The sequence below is a fragment of the Python bivittatus genome, unplaced genomic scaffold (genome assembly GCF_059951505.1).
Source record: "Python bivittatus isolate LINGU-HERP-01145 unplaced genomic scaffold, Pbiv_v1 ctg000180_np1212, whole genome shotgun sequence".
Taxonomy (NCBI): Eukaryota; Metazoa; Chordata; class Lepidosauria; order Squamata; family Pythonidae; genus Python; species Python bivittatus.
Genome location: NW_028277047.1, coordinates 189,218 through 206,951, shown reverse-complemented (window position 1 = coordinate 206,951; position 17,734 = coordinate 189,218). Strand labels below are relative to the sequence as shown.

The 17,734-nt window shown below is 41.0% G+C and overlaps 1 protein-coding gene across 2 annotated transcripts; it reads right to left on the bottom strand.

Moving 5' to 3' along the window:
- Window positions 1-73: 73 nt before the first annotated feature.
- On the bottom strand, window positions 74-16,259 carry MTMR11 (myotubularin related protein 11). Of its 2 annotated transcripts, XM_007429075.4 has the most exons (17): window positions 15,707-16,259; window positions 13,807-13,879; window positions 12,235-12,371; window positions 11,572-11,644; window positions 11,050-11,192; window positions 10,088-10,166; window positions 9,855-10,011; window positions 8,957-9,044; window positions 8,368-8,456; window positions 7,598-7,728; window positions 6,382-6,454; window positions 5,658-5,728; window positions 4,473-4,645; window positions 3,751-3,921; window positions 3,362-3,610; window positions 2,982-3,263; window positions 74-1,309 (listed from the first exon to the last, which is right to left on the bottom strand). In XM_007429075.4, exons 1-17 carry the CDS (start codon window positions 15,761-15,763, stop codon window positions 1,193-1,195), a joined length of 2,163 nt encoding a protein of 720 aa, XP_007429137.1. In that variant the 5' UTR covers window positions 15,764-16,259; the 3' UTR covers window positions 74-1,192. The 2 variants fall into 2 exon arrangements, with proteins under 2 accessions (XP_007429137.1, XP_025022969.1); XM_025167201.2 differs by lacking the exon at window positions 13,807-13,879 and having other exon boundaries at window positions 15,707-16,257.
- Between the last annotated feature and the right edge of the window lie 1,475 nt (window positions 16,260-17,734).

Sequence of the window (17,734 nt, the reverse complement as noted above, 5' to 3'; positions counted from 1 at the left end):
TAGCATTGTAATAAAGAAAAACAATCCCCGCTTCATCAAATGCAGTAATGTGCCTGACCACAATTTGGGTGTATTCTGTTTACAGAGGTTTTTGTTTTATTTAAAAAGCCATTAGCTTAAAATTGACAGTTTCCTGTTTGCTATTAAGGTTTCTGAACAAAAGCTTATGAAGTAACATAAAATTGAAGTTACAGCAAACTTGTAATGGCAGCAACAAATTTTGCCTTTACAGGTAGTTCTTGACTTATGACCATTCATTCAGTGACCGTTTGAAATTACAGTGCTGAACGAAGGGACTTATGACCTGTGCCCAAAGTTACCGCTGTTACAGCACCCCTGTGGACACATGATCAAAATTCAGGCGCTTGGCAGCTCGCCCACACTTATGACTGCAGGAGTGCTTCAACTCCACGCACCCGCCATTCTTCCCCCTCCCATCTATGCCCTTTTGGCTACCCTGCACCCTGCCTTGTGGGGTAGTAAGCAGCCCCAGAATTCACTTAATGATGGCAAGAGGAATTGCTGGGATTACGGTCACTAAGCAATGTGGTCACGTGACATCTTGCTTTATGACCACATTGCTTAGCAATGGAAATTCTGGTCCCAATTATGGTTGTACTTCAAGGACTACCTGTATAAGGCTAAATGCCTTCTGGATGGTGAGTACACATTGAACAAATGAAGTAAACAGTAAAACTGATATATTGGAGAGGGAAGAGAAAAGGGTTACATTTCTGTATGCCAGCACCCTTCGTCAGCATATCATGCTCACTGGGCTTGAGGATCCAGGGTTGATGATTTCTGTATACTGAATATGTAGTCAGCATTTAATGCTGATGACAGTTATTAACACATTTACAGGTAACCTGTTAGGCAGTAAGAAGCAAAAGTGCCTGCTGAATTCTTTCTGCGTGCCAGGGTTATAGATACATAGCCTGCCATTGTCTGCAGCATAAGGACATTAGTTAGCTTGGAAGGATGTTATTTTTAGAAAACTATGCATGGGAATATACAAAGTACAGTACCTCGTTTAAGAAGTTTCTAAAACCTGGCTTGTTACAGGTGCTCTCATATGAAGAAGCAGCAGTAGCCGACTCTCACATTTGCCATGAATGTTCAGGAAGCCCATCCATTATCAATGGGAGGGCAAAATTGAACTTTTCTTTCTATTTTTAATGGGCTGTTGGCAGCCTTATGTGCTTTCCAGAGCTATGCTATAGCTTCCTCTTGCCTGCAAATAGGTTAGCCGCTTTTGAAGAAGATCCAGTTCTTCAGTGAGACTGACAATGTTGGAAGCAAAGAGGCCAACCTGAAGGAAAACATACGTTGATATTAAAAACTCAGGTTAGAAAATAGTAACCTCTGCTCTGAGAGCTGTCAAGGATATATGCCACCCTTTTATCATCTTTCACACTTATACTCCAGGTACTTTCAACAATACAGGAGACAAATTCCTCACTGTAGAGAGGATCTAATAAGAAAGGTTTCTAGAAATGTGCTTTTATCCTCCAGATGCTGCAATCAGAAAGTTAAAATTTCTACAGTTTGAACTATTGTAAGACAGAAAATCTACTTAAAAATATTCCAGTTTTGGAGTTTTCAGAAAATTGCTTGCATACATTCTAATACAGTACTGCAATATTCTGTCATATTGCTAAAAATGTTAGGGTTATATTGTTCCTACTATATTTCGATTCAGAAAATAATTTTTTGAGCCATTGTAAACCAAAACAGTTGAAGTGGCCTAGAAGCCCAAGTAAATAAACTAAATATTTTCAGTAGCAACACCAGAAGTCTCCCCTCTATAGTTACATTGAACTGGCTGTTTGACACAAAATTCTTCCTCATGTTGAAGCCAACAGGCCTTTAAAAAGAAATCATTAAATTTGTGTGACATGCAGTATGCCCATTGGCTGAGCTTCTAGGAACATTCTGCGGCATTGCTTAAAGCTGTCATAAATAATTAGCAAGTTAAATTACCATGTTTACTTCCTAGCATACTGAACTGAGGCATGTTGAAAGAGGCATAAATAAAGTAGTTACCTCATCGGCATGCCTGATTTGCCCTCAGAAGACTTTGCTGCAAAAAATCTGTTTCTAATCAGGACCTTCTAAGGCATCTGTAAACAGCAGAAACTCCTTATTTTGCCCTTCCTTCTTCAAGCTTTATTTTCCACAATTAAGGATACTGGTAGGGCCTGTGGTTTGCAAAATGTGTTGGCAGCCCTGTCCTTGACTTCTACAAACATCCCCTCACTCCAGCCAAACACAAAAGGAAAAGATGATAGTATCCCACCAACATTATTGGGGGGACAGTTGTTACTCATAAATAGAGCAGTTCCTATGGGGGAGCTGCTTAAAAAATGTCATTGTGAGCCAGGAATTAGGATGAGGCAAGAGCTTCCACCAACGAGAAAATGGTCTGCCCACAAACTCTTTAGAGCTTCAGCGTTTCACATGGAAAGGTCACTTTTACCATACCTCCAATGCAGAATAGAAAGCATGTAAATTTTGATAAATAAGTTCCATATACATCAGGGCTGAATACATTGACTCAACTGTTGAGCCAGATGACAGCATGAGAACGTACATGTCTGGAGCAGATCATGGGGTGGCACACAGACCCTGTGTGGAAGTGCCAAAAGAGAACTAAACTCAAATGATTTCTGCAGCACAGACCTGTCATTCCTTTAAGATTGTGCAAGGTCTTTGAGACCTTACTGCATGTTGAGATTTTAATTGCTTTTGGTGTACAATTGAATGGGCTAAAAAGATTTAGGAACAATGTGGAAATTAATAGCACTGCCCACTTGAAAAATAATTTCCATTACTGTGGAATGTTTGGAACTGAGGCAGAAAAGATGAGATGTTGAACAGGCTTTTACAAATGCAGATTCCATCAATTATCTACAGTTCAAAACTATATTTTGCAAGTAATTATTTCAGCTGAGCCTTTTTTTTTCTATTGGATTTCTTTGTACCTGAACTTCTGGATTCCCCCGAAGGTAGCACCTTTTCCATAATCGTATCGAAGTCCCTGTATGTGATGGGAGAAGCAGCAATCCATTATGATAAATGAAGCTGCCATTGGATTTGGCCTTCCAAGGCCTGTCCTGTTCTCTAGAAGTCTCCAGTGCCTGAACACGACGAGAACTCTTCTTGGAGAGGGTCCCATTTTTCCAAGGAAAAATGTGTGTTTGCAAACTGAGAGAACCTTTTGAAAAGATGTACAAGGTCCATTTTTCTGAAGAAGTGTTTTCCATCTAGAGGAAAAGAAAGTAAACCTCAGAACAAGACAGTTGGCTTTGAATCTGGCAAGCCAAATTTTAAAAAATAACACCTTGTGTTTTTTCATATGCACCTTGTCACTATTTGTGAGTAGGACATTTTTGTTCAAAGTTCCTCCATTGCTGAAGTTGTTCTCATTGTACCAGGGGTTCCTGAACTGGGCTATCTGCCAGGGGCTGGATCTGAGAAGCCAATTCCAAATTGTGGACAAATTTGTATGCCCCATGTTCTTGACAGGATAGCCTCCTTTCTGCAGGATCTCTAAACAGAGGTTTTCTTGCCAGCCATTTATAGGAGTGTAAAGTTGATTGAGAAAACGATTCTGGATATAAAGAAAGAAAAGCTAAACATTTCCAATATATTTTTCTGCTCCCCTGTTTTCATAGCTTTTAATATTCAAGGAACTAGGACAACAATCTTGGCTCTTGTTATTATTTTTCACAGTCACTAGTCTTGGCTCACCTGATTCTTTCGACTTCGTTCCCACTGGCAGTTGAACAAGAAAGTGCTAGAAAATGGGATGAAGCAGCTGTCATACACAGCCATCAAGTAGGCCTCCGTAAACTCAAAAGATTGTGGAAACTGCTGTAGCAGTTGCCATATGGAATCCAGGAACAGGAAAAATACTGGTGACTACAAAAAAAGGATTAGTACAGATTAAAAAGTGAAGTGATCCCAACCTCCTCCTCCTCTTCCTCCTCCAATCCTTATCTTTTTTGTATGTAACATTTTTTTGAAAAGAGGATGAGTTTTAAAGTAAAATAAATGCTTAATAGTGGATGCCAGCACCATGTTTTTAAAAGGAAAACAAGTGGTTCACGCTCTGTCTTCTTCCATTCCTTGGGTTCCTAGCAAATCCATTTCATTTTTATTATTAGATTTTTATCCCGCCTTATTGATTGGTCCACCGAAGGCTGCAAACTTACCTAATACTCTTGCGTCTTATTTTCCCCATACCAACAATCCTGTGAGGTGGGTTGGGCTGAGAGAGAGTGACTGGCCCAAAGTCACCCAGCTGGCTTTCATGCCTAAGGGAGGCCTAGAACTCACAGTCTCCTTGTTTCTAAGCCAGCACCTTAACCACTACACCAAACTGGGTCTCATTTTATTTTATGTATACACATTTCATTTTATTTCAAATAGCTAAAAGCACAATTTTGTCCTAGCTCACAAAACAAACTTACCTCGTCCTGGTCATTTTTCTGGAGTACGTTGAGACGCAGTAGGAAAGGGTGGCCTGCTGCTACCCATTCTTTCTGGATCAGGCTCTGGAATCCATGTATTGTCCTCATATGTGGATCTGAAAGAACTTGCACTAGGGAAGCCAGCAAACAATTCAAATCTCTATCATCTGATTCTGGGAGGAGATGGAAAAGATGAAGAAAGAGTGAGAATCATGATCTTTGTGGATAATTATTAACATGCAGAGAAGTGGACTTTAGTTTCCATGGGTTTCGCTTGCTATGAATAATAAGGAAGACAGAAATCATAACTATTTTTCACAAAGTTGTAATAGGAAACAGATTACAGAACTTGTTTAAAAGCTCATGGATAAACAGAAATAATATAATGAAATCTGATGAATTGAGGGTACTTCCCTGTGGGATTTTGGTACTGCTCCCAGATCAGCATCATGACCCTGCAATCTCAAAACTTTGATTTTGCAATTTGCAAAGTTAGGACTCCAGGGGCCTTCGAAGAGGGATCGTTTCCTGCCAACAGGATTTCCCATTAAAGCCTTACCTCCTTGGCTTTAATCTCTTTGCACTGGACTTTGTGGTGACTTCGTAGCTAGCGACCTGTTTTGTTTTGTTTTTTTAACTTTACTACATGGCTGGGGAAAGTAATGGCCAGCTTATCTGATTAATTTTTGTTGTAAATTCACCTCGATCCTAGTCACCCAGCTATTTCATCCTATTTGTAAGAGAAATCAAATGGGACTTGATCCATTCATGTGTTTTCTCAAAAGTAAGTAATTCTGTTTTACCTGTGTTGCAACACTACTGGGAAAAGAGGAAGAGAAACCATAGCCCACAAAGTTATGTTATGCTTATGAATAGACGCAGATAGCAAAAAGTGATAAATTCACTGAAATCAAGAATGTCTGTTGCAGCTTTTATAGAAGAAAAATAATTACTCTGGTGCTAGGAGACTTCTGTCTAGCTCCCAGATGTACATATGCCTGGTACAAACAGCACTGATGGGAATCTAGCACAGCCTGATTTTCTTGCTGAGTATCTTCAGATGCAAGCTGTAGTGTGGTTTGTGAAGTTATGGTTTAGCATGTTGTTTGAATCCAGCCGGTACAGTTTGTAAACGATGGTCCCACAGTTATTTGAAAATGGAACTGACCAAGGAAGTTACTCTACCTTGCAGTACAACTGATCGACTCCTCTCTGCTAGTAGTACAGTAACTTCACTGGCCTTCTTCAAGCATATTCTAGAAGAGAAAGGTAGAACATTACAATAATCTCAAATTGTTGGAAGCAAAAGCACAAGTCTTACAGTGCCTCTCCTTCATGTCATTCTGTCTTTCTGAAGAATACATTTGTGTGGCAGTTTTTTTAATGTACTGAATAACTAGTCATACTTGATAGAAATCATTTGAAAGGGTTTCATATCTGAATGGTCTTAAAAAGAACCAAGTAAAAATGGCAATATTGTGAATCAGATAGGTTTTCCCCTGCAGTCTCTCCATAGCAGACCTTTGGCCAATGTAAAATTACCTGTCTTAACTAAAAACAGCCTCTAAAACACAACATAAATTAGAGTTAGGAGGATTCATCTTGCAGGAACTAGTTCTCAAATTGATAAGCTAGTAGCCATTTTGTAAACTAGCTCCTACATTTTCAAGAGACAAGCCTCCTTATGGCATTGAAAGGGAGCAAGAAAAACAGCCAGAGCTTTCCCACCGTAATTTTCTTACAGATACAGTAGGTTTTGCATTTGAAAACAGAATACTTACTTGAATTAATGTGTTGCTATTTAACCTGCTTCTTAATAAACCTTGCTAATCAGTGACCTGAAAGAGTTGTTCATGGGATTAACTGCTTCCAGTCTAGGCAGCTACTACAGAAGCCTGAGACCTCTTACCTTACATGATCCAGCCACCGTGTGCTTTCCAGACCTGAGAGCCATTTCTCATCAGATGGTGCAACAGATGCATCTAAGAGAAGCAAGAAGTAACACTGAGGTTAAAACTGACACCTCACCTCAACTCCTTGTAAAAAAGTGGAGATATTTTACGCCTTTTTGTAATAGAAGCAAGGCTCATTGAAAGACTAAGAATAGAATACTAGGCTTCCAGACCCAATGAATTAGCTGTATCATATCTCTGAAAATAAGATCCTTGAAGTCTGGAATAGTTATAGGGCAGGAAGATTTTCTTCATTTAGCTTCACCTCACTTCAAGAAATTACAATAAAGTCAATAAAACTTTAGATAAATAGATAAAAGATGGCAATTGCGATGAAGTGAGGGGTCTCTCTTGCCGAAGGCCTGAATGAAGAGCCAGATCTTCATGGCTCTTTTAGACACAAGAGTGGGGGCCATCCAGATCTTGGGGGTAACCTCATTCCAGAGGGTGGGGACTGCTACAGAGAAGACATGCTGGTGGATTCCTGCGAGATGACGTTGCTTAATTGCAGGAACCTGAAGTGCATCAACCCTGTAGGATCAAATCAGCCAGGCAGACATTATGGGAGACAAAGTCGCTCAAGTAATTAGGCCCTATGCCATGTATTATTTTTATAGGTTCAAAGTACTTAGCATAGATTTTAAAATATTTTAACATACTAGGAGTAATTTTACTGAAATTTTGTAGGAAAAGACAGACTTCACAAATTACAAAGGTGGGCGTTCTAAGAATAGCTTTCTTACAGCCATGTGTTGTATTTGAACTGATGATTTCCTGACCTTTAACTCAGTATACCACCTCTTATCCATATATACATTCCTGGATTTCTTAGCAGTTGAACTGAATTTCTGACTCCATTTAAAAGTGCTTACATGTGAATTAATATCGCCAAATATGTGAGTTCTGTCTCTGGCATTAAACTTATTTTTGATGTTCAAACCTATCTAGTTGCTTTTAATGCCATTTTCTTGCCTGACAAAATTGCTTAATCTGATCTTGGAAGAGCGTATTGTCATATCTTTCATTCACTTAGTGCTATATGCCTGGGCACCTAAAGGCATTCTACCCTAATTAATTATTAGGTTAAGAGGTCTGTTGCTCTGTCCTTACTAGTGCTAAAATTTGTGTGTGACACACTTATGAGAAGGAGAGTCGTCTTCTAATTCTGCTTACCAGTCAGGCAAAGGCTCAAGTTCCACAGTTTGGAGTAAGATTGCTGGATCTCGGGAAGGCTGGGAAGGTCAGCAGTTGCTTCTACAATTACACACTGAGAATGCCCAGCAAACAGTAGTGTTTCTATTGCCCTACAGAGAGAAATAGGGTGAAGATAGTACTCCAGAAAATGAGACTTTAAAAAAATTAGTCTAAGAGATACCACACAGTTTTGACACTACTTAAATTTAACAGGTTTTTGAGCCTTGGCCATGCGAAAGTACAACTCTGTAAAGCTACTGTGGTTGTATTGCTCTGGATCCTTTGTGTCTGGCAATTCACTTATGGTTCCCATGTAAAAGGTGTTCTATACTGAATTGTAAGCCTTGTTTTCTTGACAAGACCTACCCAAGATTAACCAAGTGACGCATACATTAGGACCAGGAGAGTCTTTTTTGAGCTGTTCAAGTAATTCCTCCATGTTTTTGCTGCTTTCCTGTCCCTTTTTTCTACCTCCCCTCAAGCTGTTCCACAAGCCTTTGATAAGCCGCACTCTGGCATCATTTATATGTCCTCCCACCACTCCCAGGAACCCTGACTTTCAACCAGTTTATTTCTCAAGAGCAGAAAATCCCATATCTTCTGTGTTCTGTATAAAAGCTAGTGCCCACTGTTGATTTAGTGAGGATTTTTAGCAACTCTAGCTCACCTTCCTAGCCACATACTGTATACTGTATATCTAGCAGTGGGCGGGAGGGGGTGTTATACAAGTCTCTCTCTTTGGCATGTACCTCATATCTTCCTTCTCTGGATCTGAGTTAGTGTGGAAGTTGGCTGCTCTAAGGAGATCACTGCCTCTCGGGTGATGCCAGCATAACCTCTGGTCATAATAAGAGAGGAAAAGAACTTGAATTCTCTGCAAGAACTTTCTGGTCTTCAAATCCAGATTTTCCTCCTTTTCTTCTAGCTGGTTTCACATTATTTAGGCAGGTATTCCAACCTGCAAAAATGTTCTCTTTCATGGATTTACGCATGATGCTAAATGCAGGTTAACAAAGCACGACTGCTATTTTCATAGAATATGCTATGCTCTTAGAAATAAACCCTATTGTGGCTTAATGTGTTAGCTTGATTCACATAATATACTAAGGTAATGGCTGAGTTTCCTCATTATACTGAAACACAAATTACCTGACACCATTTTTACCTAGTCTAGCAGATTGTGGGAAGCACACGGTATTCAGCCCTTGCGGGGTGGAGGATAAATGTCCCCACCCACTGCTGCTCTGTTTATAGCTTAAAAGAAAGGCTGCCTCATTTTCCCTCTTATTCTTGTGCGTAGCTAGCACAACACACTCCAATCACAGCCTTATACTCAACTGGGATCCGTCTTTCGTTGAAATGCACAAAGATTCTTTTCAGCTCATTGTCCAGAAATCGACTGGGGACCCATAGGTATTTGGGTAGGCTGTTGAAAGGAAACATACATTTGAAATTAAACCTTAAAAAGTACTACTCTGTGACCTGGTACCCTTTAGTTACACTCCATGATCCCCAGCTAGTGTAGGTAGGGTAGGAGTTAGTCTAACACATCTGGAAGGAACCAGGTTGGCAGATGCTGAAACTAAGCAAAATGTAATATGGCATTTCTTTACCTCAGGGAAACAATATGCCTTTCTCCTTGAACATTTCCTCCCTTTTCCCTTCCCTTTTCCCTAAGTTTTAAAGCATAAATCTGCCTGTCGGTTGATTTATGAGTAGTGCATAGTTATCAGAGGCAATAAGAATAATCCTTGTGTGTGAGTAATATGGGAAGCTTTATGCTGAAAATTAAATGCCATGTGGATTTTTAAGGTATGTACTCAGGGTCTTAAAGAGGCAGAGAAAGGAGCAATCTAGTATCCACTACTACACCATTCGCTCATTCAGTTCCATGAATGATTCTTGATGCAGCAAGACCGCATCCGATATAAATTTATTAGAACCTTTTAAAATGCCTGTGGTTTAAGGGGATGCTATAAAAATGGGAGAGAGAGAAAAATACTGTAACTTGCTGCACAGTACTAATACTGGCTCTTTACTGCTGCTGCAAGAGTTTCCGGATTCAGGCTCCTTGGCTTAGGCAACAAGAGGACTTGGTTCCAGCTTTTCTCTCCCATTCATCCTGGCTTCATGTCTTTCCATTGTTCCTCCTCCATCGCACATCTGCCCAAAGTGCAGCATTTGCTATTGGTGGGGCAAATGCCTCCCATTCTCCTGAAAACCAACCTATCTTTACCTGGTAGACATATCAAAGCGCTCATTGACCGGGCTGACCCGCCAGCTAGCTGCACCAAGCCGCTTCAGCTCCTTCTCCCAGTCACAGAGGGTCTCAAAAAGCAGTACTGAGAACTCTTCCTGCAGCTGTTTGTCTTGTCTGCCCAGGCAGCTGTTCTCTACAACACAGAGGTCAGTGTGTTGAGCTGCAAATTTCAAGGCATAAAATCTCTGTTCCCTTCCACGTCTGCTTACCCAAATTCTTCAGAGCTATATTTTCATAGCAGCTGTTCCTGCCACTGTTCTCCTGAGCTTGTGCAATGGCCATTGTCACCTGGAAAGCAAAGTTAGGGAAGAGTTATGCATAGTATATTCCACTTTCCCCCAAATTGCCTGCCTGCCTGCCTGCCTGCCTAGCTAGCTAGCTCTTGACTCCTGGTGACTTCCTTGCAGTTTTGTTGGCAAGGTATTTGGAAATGGTTTGCCACTGCCTCCTCCCTAGGGCTGAGAGAGAGCGACTGGCCAAAGGTCACCCAGCTGGCTTCGTGCCTGTGGTGGGACTAGAACTCCCAGTCTCCTGGTTTCTAGTCTGATGCCTTAACCACTACACCAAACTGGCTAGTACTTAATATTTTGATATCTAACATGGAAACATCCATAGACATAAATATACACTTAAGAAGTGATATAACATTGAACTAGACTGAGATAGGATCTCGGCCATCAGGCTGTAATCAGAAATTTAAAAAGGAAGGGATGAAACACCTGGCAGGAATACTGTTGTAGAACTGTTCCTGCATCAGCAAAGAGTTAAAGTAGATGAACTCTCAGATCTATCCAACTCTGATGTTCATGAATTTACTGTGCCACTCTCATCTCTAGCATCCAGGCTGAGGGTAAAAAAAAAGTAATTTATTTTTTAAAAAGGGAAGGCTTCCCTGCCTTTAAGGAGAAGTTAATGAAGCATTCCAATGAATGAGACCAACCATTCTGGTATCTAAAATATTATTTTCCATGACAAAAAAGATCAGTGTGTGCCATCTTGCATTTTCCAGTGCCAGAATCGGGGAGGGGGAAAGAATTGCAAATACTCTTAATTGCAGAAAAGGCAGGACATACAAATATTTGATTTCTGAGTGCAAAGCGAGAATATATCTTGGCAGTAGGACCCACCATTGACTAGATGTCTTTCTGCTGAATTCACCTCCATAACTTACCCGGAAGGCCTGAGGTTCTAAGCCATTTTCATGGAACTGGAAGCGCAGCACTCGGAAATCTCGGCAGAGGATGATCAGCTCCTCGGGAATGAACTTCAGTGTAGATGTGCTTGTCAGCACCTTGGATTTTGTGAAACTGTTCACTGGAGTGAGAACAGAAATCATGTTACTAGGAGGAAGGCTGTTGGGAGGGAAAGAAAATTATTAGAAATACCAACAGCAATGCCAATTTACAGAGCAATGAGGCAGCAGTTTACAGTCTAAAACTGGATGAGGTCTCTCCCAGCCTTTACATTCCGATTCTTTCTGTCCCGGATGAACAAAAGAAAAATAAGATTCCATGGAAAGTAGTACATATTTGAGGAGGTATTTCAAGCTGAACAATATCTCCATCAATACTTCTCTATGAAATGGAAAAGGAGCATTGGTTGAATTCTTGAATCCTGGCAGAGTCTCTAAGAACAAAATAGTTGGCTATCAGAAACCCACAGACTAAATGGGCTTTCTTCCCCCTAGGCTTACCAGCCACCAGTTTCCCAATACATGGTAGAGCCACTTCATAGTCACTGCACATGAAGGGATAACGAGAGCCGTTCTAGAAGGAGAAGAAAGAACTTTTAATTGACTTACTATAATTCTGATCACTTCTCTTCCCTGAGTCATACATCCTTGTATGGGCTGGGAACAGCAGAAGCCACTTACATATCATTAGAATATTGAATCTCCCCTCCTCACAAGCACACTCACAAAACTAGGTTTCACTGCATTTCCTTATAATTGGACATAATGGTAAGGATTTTTTCAGGTTTTAAAAGAACTGAGCAACCTCACAGTGGGGTTCCCAGGGGGAAGTATGTTGGAGAGATCCTTTCTCACTGGTTGAATGGATTCTGCAGACTGAATCTAAAATGGAAATGTTACTCAAACCAAAAGTAGAGACACAACAGGAAATCTTTCTTCTGTGAAGACAGGCCACTTCAAAAATCTGTGACTGAGCAGGCACCAAGAATCCATGCTTTCTGAATTGCTCTTTTAAGTTCAGTCTCCCCACAACTTCCACACAATCTTTTAGCTCCCACCTGTCCATTCTTGTTGCTCACTTGCTGCTCTTCGCTTGCCTTTTGGGCTTAACCTGAATTAACCTGAATTCGTGGCCATGAATCCATGGCCTACCGCCAAACCCACCTCAGTGTTTGAAGAGGAATCTGGTAAGAAGGCCACTCTTAGATTAGTACAGTAAAGTGTGCCAGGAATATATCCTTCACCATCTCGGGAAGAACTGCTTTTTTTTACATGACCTGCTGCTTCTTGGATATATTCACCTGCAATGAACAGTTAATTAACAGTTGAAGGGAGACCACAAGGATATTGTACGTCATCGGTGGATTATTCAGGAATATCAATTTAGGAAGCACCTCCTGAAGGACTAAGCCAATAGTTATGAAATATATCTATTTAATCGCCTCTCAAAAACCCAGTCTCAACTGAGAAAGCCTCATGCCACCTAGAAGGCATGTAGAGTTTGGTCAGTTTCATGAGAAGAGTGTTACAGAGGTGAGGACAACTACTGAGAAGATCCTTAGTATGTAACATCAGGGTCAGAGTTAGAGACAGTTGGCAGTTGATTGTGAGATAGCCTCACAATCCAGAATTTCCCCTGTGGACACATATAGCATCCTTGAACCCGTCTTTCATAGAGTGACATCAACACTAGTTTTTAATATCTTTCCAAGTGCAGCTTAGTTGGGTATATGAAGCGGGTATGTGAAGTATTTCGTGGGTTACATGTATGAAGTATGTAATAAAGCTTCATGTAGTTTATATATGAGAAGTATGTAGTAGAGGTTGTGAAGAGATTCTTCCTGCAAGGCCAGTCCAGAGTAGTAGTATGTGCAGGGAGGTGGTGTGCAGCATCTAGTGATGAGGAGTGATCTCCCTGCATCTCTGCATCAGAAGTGTTTGCCCACATTATCATACTGATGCAAAAACAAGGCAGAAGTTCGTCTCTCACAGATAGTTTCCTTGCCAGCAGAAACGTTAAGAACAAGGTATCCTTTGCATACCACAAAAGTCTTCCGTTAGCTGGAATTGTTAGTACAGTACAGTACTGTCGAATAGTTATCTCAAGATGCGGCAGTGTTTGAGAGCCTACTGATTGGAAAGAACTATTATTGTAAATGGAGCCCAGGAAGTTCAGGCACGTCTTTCTCTCTCATGCCAGATAACTGGAGAATATGCAGGAGAGCTAAACTTAATGTTTCATATGCCACTTAAATTCTCTCTGGCATGTCAAGGAAGAAAAAAAGTGATGCCAAAGTACCAATTTAAGACACAAAAAGGGAAAATCTCATCTTGTTTTATGCATTTAACTATTTTCTAATAGGAGGAGGAAGGGGGTCTTAGCATGCTGCATCATTCCTCCACCACCATCCTGTAAAAGGCGTCCTCCATAACGATTGCCCTTGGCTGTTTGCGTAAGCTGAAGCACTGACCAGCAATGGCACCATGAGACTGACCTATCTGGGTCTACTGGGTAAGCATCCCAGCTCCCCCAGCAATATGACTTCAGACATTTGCATTCAAGTGTGGCATACAGTAGTAACCCTTCATATCCTCCTTGCGGAGGAAGTTTGGCTCCTTTTTAACAGCATTTCTAGCTCTGCTTCTTCCTCTCTGAAATCTCAGCCATCTTTGAAAATATAGCCCAAGACTGACACCAATGTGCATACATGCCAGTACTGGGCCATTTCCCACTACCTGCAATGCACTGGAGAGTATGACAGTTTCCATTCCTCTTTCTGCTCATGTTGGGGGACTTTGGACTCCTGGGCTGCAAAGAAAGAAGCAAAGATGGTCACCAGGTGCAGCATAAATTTGTTTCCTAAGAAACAAGGTATCTGGACTTGAAAGACCTTTAGTCTGAACAAGTAAGACATATTTGGATATTCTTAAGCAACTCCCAAGAGGAGGTAAAACACACACAGCACTTGGTGATCTGTTGGTGGTAGTGAGGGAAGAGACAAGTGATTATTTTGCATCCTATTTTCATAAATTTTAGTTCTTTCATATGCACAAGATATTGGCAGTTTACAAGACTGTGCTCTATCCATTACATCACCCCGGGGTAAAGTTCCAAGGCAAAGTACAGCTTAAAGGATTGGCAAATTACCTTGCAGAAAGACTTTCTCCCTTACCTTCTCTCATTGTGCTAGTAAAATCAAGCTGCTGTCTATCCTACTGTTTCTTTTGCAATCTAAACTTTAGATTAATTATGCGCCCTGTATCTTCAGCGCCAATGATCCTAACAGCACTTGGGCTGGCTGACTTCCGTCATGCATATTTCTGCCTTGGTTTGGAAAACATTGCTTGATTATGCAAAGAATGTCAGAAGGGAAGGAGAAAGAGAATGCATGTAATAGTAAGAAAACTGAGACCTTTCTTGGAAAAGGAGACAGTTGAAGCACAAAAATATACACAAACAACCAATTAAACAAAATGTCAAGCACTAGAGTCACAGACTTTAACCTGTTTTATTTGGCATCACTACTCTCCTGAAAATTCTCCCTGGCTGTTCTAGAGAAACAGTCTGAAATCGGCAGCCTGGTCATAGCAGGAGCAATGGAATGAAGCACTCAAGCCAAGAGACTGGGTTTCCTAGCTACCAGCTCAAAAGCCAAAGAAGCATTAAAGCCAGGCAGCAGGATTTTAAAAAACTGTTTTTAAAAGTTTGTGAATCATTAACGGGAAAGTTGCCCTGCTGAAACGCTCCACGGCCAAGTACATAACGTACAGCAAAAAACACCCATTTCTAAAATTATCACTGCTTTAAACAAAAAGGGAGATTAATGTTTTGAATCAACATAAGAGTTTGGACACTGAGCTTCTGCAGATCTTTGCACAAAATTATAAGTATAGAAATGTGTGCTGAGATCTCAGCAGTACTGTAATCTGCTAAAAGAAAACAAAAACAAGCAGTTGGCTGTATTTAAATGATTTCCTGACATATGCCTTGGACATAGTACCTAGTCATAATACCTAGTTTTGTTGTTTTTCTACCCCCACTTACTAACAGTTATTTACAAGTGGCACTGTCCATCCATTCTGTGCAAGAGAACACATTGATTTTAGACAGTAGTTGTTTGTCCTTGACAGTAGTATGGTTTAAAGAGGAAGTTAAAAAATCCAAAGTTTTTTCTTGGTGGCAGGAAGAGACCTAACACAATTTGCATCCCAACAGTGTATTTGGGAATAAAAGAAACAAGTAATAATCTAAAATGCAGTACACCTTATTTTTGAAGGGTTCCTGGAAAACGCAGGTGCCACCTTGGAACATCCTTAAATCTGCACAGAATATAGAAGTAACTCCCCCATATAGTATGCACACCACTACCACCAGGTGTAATAGCTATTTTTTATCCCTTGAGTAATGAGTTATCAAAGAAACACCCTTGCGATAGATCTCACGCATCATCTTCTTTGTCCTAGAAGGATCTTACAGAATAATCCAATCCTCCATTGCACTTCAGAACATTTCCGTAGAAAATCAGAAGATTTATTCATAGCCATCCTTTTTTTTTTCAGTCCCCCCAAATCACTGGCAAAAAAGTTATTCAACCTTCATTCCCACATCAAAACAACAGGCGGTTCCACTACTTACCCCTGTATCCAGAAGAGGCTGTTTAATTTTAAAAGAGTTCTTGGACATAGAAAGCATCGTAATGTCTTTGTGTGCCCCATAAAAAAGGGGGTGGGTCCGTATTCTTGAGTTTAGTGGGAGAAATACAAGGGAAAGGGAAAAAAATCTGTGTCCTAAATCCCCCTGCCGATTAGCTTAGAATCTAGAATGAAGACTACGGGTGTGGTAGGATCGGGGTCTCGGTGATCAGATGTCTCCAGCTCCTTCCTTCCTGTTGGGGCAGAATAAACTGAAGCAGGCTCTTTGAGTATGCAGAGGTCTTCTTTGGAGAGGCAGAAGCAGAGAGAGAATGGATGAATTTTAATCAGATTCTCTTCTGAAAAATAAAAGGTTTGCTGCTGTTTGGAGAGGACATCTGGAACAGCTGGGCAGCAGCAGCGGTGCACGAGGGTTGCTAGCTACTACTGCTGCAAGGCGCGGCTTTTGGCTCTTTCTTGGACACTTCCCTCCTCCCCCGCTTGCTGCTACGGGCCCTTTGGAAGTGAGCAGCCGCAGGAGGGCCATTCAGTCCTCCAGTCCTCTGTGAAACTGACACCTTCCTCCTCCTGTGGAATAAGCAGGGCGGGTGAAACTGACGCCCAGGCAACGGCTGTATGCAGCTGCCAACAACCCCTCCCCCTCCCCCGGTAGCTGCTGTTTTCACAGAGCACTCACTCTTTGCTGTTCCAGGATGGTCTCTAGTTGCCAAGCTGCTTTAGCTATGACACAAATCCAGAGACCTGGATTTGCGGTTGGCGGACTGTCGAGTAGGATCCTGCCACAAAGAAATCATACACTGGCTCTTTTTACAAGAAAGTGGTATAAATGTGTGTATTTGGCACAAGGACAGGCAGAGTCCTCTGTGTAAATTTCCAAAAGGAAATTCCCTCTCAATAAAGGGCAAACTTGGCAATCATTTCAGAAAGCTAGCTGGTTGAAGAACTGAAGGCAGCATTATAGATTAGTCCTGATAAGAGAGGATGCTAAAGTAACCCCCATCTATATTGGCAGCCAGTGCTTTTTAACACACAATCTGGTATTAGTAAGCAGCAAGATGTGCAGGGCTGCTGAGAACAGCAAATTGTTTAGAGTGATTAAAACAAAAAAAATGGAGAATGGACGTTAAAAAGATAAATAGAATCCAGTGTAAGCAAGTTCCAAATTATGCAGAGTGAAACAAAGCATCTCAGTTGTATACACACCTCTTTGTTTTCTCTAACTGTGGTGTTGCTCTCAGATATATGAAAAAATAAAGATGATGGCCTGTCCTGAGTTTCTGCAGAAAGTTACTTCACTATTACCAAGCAGAAAATATGTTTGTGAAAATATGTTTGTAGGGTGAGAGTTGCCAAATATAAAGACTGCAGCTTTTAGATAAACTAAATCCCAATTCTTTTAGAATTCAATATTGAGGGTGTGAGAAAGCTGAAAAATCAGATATTTTCTAACCTTCATTAATCTCCAGAAATGTTGAGCAACAACTCTAATTAAACCTAGGTACTCTGGTCCTTGGCACTGCTTGCTGTGATAACTGCAATTGCAATCTAAAACATCTGAAGAGCACTCGGTTTGGAAATATGGCTCCAAGATCTTGGTGAAGTCTTCTAATTTCCTTCTCCAAGAAGATGAGTAGCAACCTTAGGAAATTTGGTTAATGATTACAAAAGGAGATCTTGCTGGAAGCGGCAAAGGGCAGCCTGTCACAAAGTCTCTGATGGGGACATCCTGTGAAGCTCAATGGCTTTGAGTTAGACTATCTCAGGTCAAGGTCTCTGCACTCCTGGAAATGTAATTCTCAGTTAATTCTGTGTTTGTATTATATGGCAGCCTTTTCGAACTTGAAACAGCAAGCTACAGTTCCTATCACTGATCACCAGGGAGTATGTGGATTGGGACTGATGAATGTTGCCCTCCAACATTGCTGGAGGGTGTCAGTTTGAAACAGCAACTGTGCATACTTCAGTATTCCAGCCCTCTTAGACTCCAGCATGCTTTCCTCACACAGAAGCT